Here is a 4,905-nt window from a genome sequence, read left to right on the forward strand (position 1 = left end):
GGGGCGGCGGCAGGGGGCAGCCGCAGGGGGCGGGCGCGCCGCAGCCGCAGGGGGCGGCGGGCTGCTCGCACACGCACGCGGGCACCAGGCACTTGCGGCACTTGGGCCTGGGGGCGGGCACCAGGAACTTCTTGGTCTTGGTCACCTCGATGAGGCGGCCGCACGGGGGCGGCAGGGCAGGGGGTCCACAGCGCCTGGCGTGGCCGCCGTGGCGGTGGCCGGGGTGGGCAGGGCGACCACAGCCGCAGGGGGCGGGTCCGCAGGACTGGCAGGGGGCGGGGGCGCCGCAGCCGCAGGGGGCAGGGGCACCGCAGCCGCAGGGGGCGGGAGGAGCACTGCAGCCACCGCAGCTGGGCACGCCGCAGCCACAGGGTGCGGGAGGAGCGGGGGCGACGCAGCCGCCGCAGCTGGGCACTCCGCAGCCGCAGGGCGCGGGAGGCGCGGGCGCACCGCAGCCGCAAGGGCCGGGGCCGCCGCAGCCGCAGGAGGGCGCGGGCAGGGCCACCAAGGTCACCTGCTGCTGCTGGGGGCCGCAGCCGCAGGGGTTTGGTGCGCAGGTGCCGCAGCACGCTGGGTGGGCCTGCAAAAACACATCAGAGGACCTCGTTAATTTAGAACTACTTGGTGTACATTTTTAGGCAGTCGTTTATCGACTGACTTTTTTGAAATAAGGCAAACCAAAATAAATAAATAATTAAAGCTTGCAAATAATTTGTTTTCATTTTTTAGCATTGCTATAACTAAGCCAAACTTACCGAGGCCCACTGAGCGGCGCCCAGCAGCGCGGCGGAGACCAGGAGCGCCTGGAGGAGTGCGGACGCCTTCATGGTGCGGAGATGTGTGTCGCTCTCGTATCGGAAGCGCACTAACTTATACCGAATTGTTCCACGTGCCGCGTCGTGCACGGCGGGGGGCGTGGTCCGCGCCGGGGTGGATGCCGTGCGCGCGCGCCCCCGAGCAGCGCGCCGGGCGGACGGTGGTCGGACGGCGTGTGTTTGTAAACCAAGAGATTCCGAGCGAGGCCGCGGCTGTGCGGGTGCACCTGAGGTGCACGACCGGCTGGAACGTGAAGGCCCGGTTCCGACTGGAGAGGTCGGGGCGGAGCCTAGCGTGCGGGCCAGAGGCCAGAGGGTGGAACGACCTACATTGGGGCTAGGTCATGGCGCGGAGCCGACTGGAGAGGTCGGAGCGGAGCCAGAGGGTGGAATGGCTCTCATGGGGGTAGGTCATGGCGCGGAGCCGACTGGAGAGGTCGGAGCGGGGCGTATGTATGGGCCAGAGGGTGGAATGACCCGCACGGGGGTAGGTCATGGCGCGTCTTGGCGAGGGAAGTCCCAAACGCGATGTGACTCACTATCGTTTGGATAAAAGCGTCGAGATCGACGTCCTAACGCCTAAAGATCATGATGGCTGGTGGACGCAAAAGTTCACGAGAAGAGTGTGTTGTTTTATGTTTTCATCAGAGGGGAGCCCTTCGTCGTCTGTTGCCGCATGTGGCATCCGCTGCGAGCGTTCACAATGATGGCGCCTGCGGCACGCTGGGTAGGCCGACCCGCCGAGCATCTCTGTGAAGTCGGTGGCCCGCCCCAAGCGCCCGATTTGAACCCAAGCGCGAAGCGCTTCGCTCGCGTCACCTCGGGGCGCGTTGGACGTTGGGGCCCCTTTACAGTACAGACCAGCATTTTTAATGTTCACTGTTTCAATTTTGAGAATCATGCCGCGAAAATGACATAATAATGTTAGTCCATTTATTACCTGAAGATAAGTAGAAACATATGTTTCAGAGTATAATGTAGAACCTACGATATAGGTTTATTGAGACAAGATTTAGACAAAAAAGGGAAATGATAATATATTGCAGTGCTGGGTCGGTCACACGGAGTTGGCCCTTGTGGCAAAATGCCTTTTAGCTTACACGGTGAGTTTTAGTTTGCCGTATCGAACGGCGTCACAATGGCGATGTGGAATTATCAAGGTTTTCTCTGCAGTCATTTGCATCTGCTGGCTCGTCATTTATATTTTGTCAGTGTTTACATTTTCGATCCGCCTTCTAGGGATAGCTCTTGTCGAAAGTAGATCCTCCTCGCTGGTCAATAGTGTTTGTAATTGCTGATCTCGGACCCATTCTCAGCTGAGCGCAAGGTGCAAGGTCTTTCAAATTCGTTTGCAGCTCACGTGTATTATTGTTTGGCTTTGTGAGCTGCCGCTATGTACTTGTGCTTTGAAGGCGAAATTTGAGGCACCACCAAATAGCACGAGCTGTGCGCGGTGAGCGCTGTAGGGAGCAAGGTTAGGTGTCATCGTGTTCTTGATATTTTTGTTTATGCAGGTTGTGGAGGGGGTGCTCAATTCAAAGTCAGGGAGGTTAAATCGTTTCATTTGATTTTATTCTCGGAAGAGGTGATATAGCGGGCGGGGTTACCCACCCACTCTCAACACACACACTCACTCAGTTGCAGCCGCAGTTGGAAGAGGGGCGGTAGCAGGAGGTGCACACGGGGGCGGGTGCGGGGGCGAGGCGGTCAACCACGACCTGGGGACGGTACACCACCCTCTTGGTGGGGGCGGACACGTACTCAATGACGCGCTCCTGCTGGACCTGGGCGGCGCAGGGGGCGGGGGCGGCGCGGGCGACGGGCACGGGGATGTACACGGGCTGGGGTGCGGGGGCGGGCTGCTCGACGTAGTACACGGGCTGGGCCTTGGGGGCCTCGGGCTGGTAGCAGGGCTCGGGCTCGGGGGCGTGCTGCTTCACCACGGTCACGTACTTGCGCACCACGGGCTGGGGCTTGGGGGCGGGGATGTAAGACGGGCGCACCACCGTCCTGCTGCAGCCACCGCCGCACACGTCCTTGCCGGAGCTGGCGCAGCCGCAGGAAGCCTGTTGCACACACACAAGAGTAACTTACGTTTAAATACAGAACAAACGAACAAAAACAAAAAAACGAACTAACGGAAATGTCTTGGATTTTTAGAAAGCCAGGAGAAAAACGCCAGTTCTAAGCGTTCCAGACTAAATTAGTAAGGTTTTGTTCTTACCGCGGCCATGCCGAGCACCAGGGCGAAGACGGCGAGAGCCACACACACGTTGACGGACTTCATGGTGATGAGGAGAGTGGGTGAGTTCCGCCCGCTGTTTGGAGTGGAACTGGAGTGATACTTCCCCTGGAAGAGCCCCGCCATCTTATACTCCTCGGCGACACGCTTCCGCGCGGCTCGCCGTCGCGAGAGCGAGAGAGAGAGAGAGAGAGAGAGGGAGAGAGGGAGGGACGTGATATGTGCGTGGGCGTCGCGCCGAAAACATCACACCCCTGAGGGGGTTGTTTGTAAACTCACCCACGGCGGTGTGGAGCCAATGCCTCCGGGTGGGTCACTCAGCAATGACCGCCCCCCCTTTTGGCCGCCGTCGACGGCGAGGTCTTTGTCGACCGGGCCGGGAGTAAGGACCTTAGCCGGGAGCGGCTCCGCTCGGCATGACGACCCACAGGACGACATGACGTGACCCACACGGTGGGGCTCAATGCATGGCGTCCCCGACTGCCTTCGGCTCTGAATCACCCGGTACAGCTCCGTCTCACTCGCACGGATGAACGGCCTGAGCAACCCTCTGGCAGCCGAGCCCCCTAAAGTGGTGCCGTCGGCGCAGTGGTCACGCGTGAGAAGGGATTTGCTCGAAACACGCCCCTGATCGAAGACATACATAGTTGACTGCAACTTCTGATCACGTCAGACAGGACGACAATGTGGGTGCGACACACCTCGACGCGCGCCTTTAAAGTGGAAACTTACTCCCCGATCTCCAAGTAGTGCTCTCTCTGATTCCTTTATCCAACCCAAGTTCTCGTGTAACCTCGCCTCCCGTGAGGTATCATCTTCGAGCGAGATATGTGATGTCGCAGTGAGACGAACGCATTTCCACTAGTTGCAACCAGGGGGTGGCCCGCCAGGGCTCCAGGGCTCCGATATCGCAATTTCAAGGCAAATCTAAAGCCCAAAATGTCCTCAACGTTCCTCTGAAATCCCCTATATTTTTACCGGGAGCGGTAATCCATAATAGGTCAGCGGTAATGCATGGTAATAAGGAACCCGTGGTCGGTGTTATTCCAGTTAATAATTTGTGTTGTGGGGGGTTACGTCGAGGATAAACCTTATGAGCTTGAGGTCACACCAGCGCGAACTCATAGTATATCCTTATATTTCACGTTTTCATACGTTCAGTCCCAGGGGGTCCTTTTTTTCGTGTATAATGGCCGTGCCTGTGGTCATGTGGGACTAAACGTTCATTGTAAATATACGGTCGTCGCTGTGCCCCGTCGGAGGAAACGCGTATGCAAGCCCATAGTCGCATTTGCTGAGACGGATCACAGCGACCACGCTCCTTGTGTTGACAAACATTTATTTCGGTAAAAGATGACACACTCTTTGAGCCTCTGTCTGTCTATTTGTCTGTCTGTCTCTGTCTGTACTCGCCCACCAAAACATCAATTAGTTTCTCAGGAAGATGCAAATACAAACACAAGTGGTACGAATTAACAGTCGTTTTTATTTTTGACATTTCGCATATTTAGTACGCGCAAACCCCTAACAAGGGCAGCCACAGGAAGCGGCAGGCTGGGCGCAGGTGTTGCAACGGGCAACGGGCCTCCTGACGACCTTCCTGGTGCGGATGACGACCTGCTGCTGTCCACCGCAAGAGCTCTGGCCGCAGCTGGAGCTGCCGCACGAGTTGCAGGGCTGGGGAGCAGGAGCGGGCTGGTAGCAGGTGTTGCCACAGTTAGTGCCGCACGAGTTGCAGGGCTGGGGAGCAGGTGCGGGCTGGTAGCAGGTGTTGCCGCAGGTGGTGCCGCATGAGTTGCAGGGCTGAGGGGCGGGCTGGGAGCAGGTGTTGCCGCAGTTGGTGCCGCA

The 4,905-nt window shown here is 58.4% G+C and overlaps 1 protein-coding gene across 1 annotated transcript; it reads right to left on the minus strand.

Moving 5' to 3' along the window:
* Window positions 1–2,365: 2,365 nt before the first annotated feature.
* LOC113217886 (translation initiation factor IF-2-like) lies at window positions 2,366–3,199 on the minus strand. Its single transcript, XM_026437969.2, has 2 exons — window positions 3,040–3,199; window positions 2,366–2,881 (listed from the first exon to the last, which is right to left on the minus strand). The coding sequence occupies exons 1-2, from the start codon at window positions 3,181–3,183 to the stop codon at window positions 2,450–2,452; spliced, it is 576 nt and encodes a 191-aa protein (XP_026293754.2). The 5' UTR covers window positions 3,184–3,199; the 3' UTR covers window positions 2,366–2,449.
* Window positions 3,200–4,905: the final 1,706 nt, after the last annotated feature.

This window comes from Frankliniella occidentalis, unplaced genomic scaffold, assembly GCF_000697945.3.
Source record: "Frankliniella occidentalis isolate FOCC.00 unplaced genomic scaffold, Focc_3.1 Scaffold113, whole genome shotgun sequence".
Taxonomy (NCBI): Eukaryota; Metazoa; Arthropoda; class Insecta; order Thysanoptera; family Thripidae; genus Frankliniella; species Frankliniella occidentalis.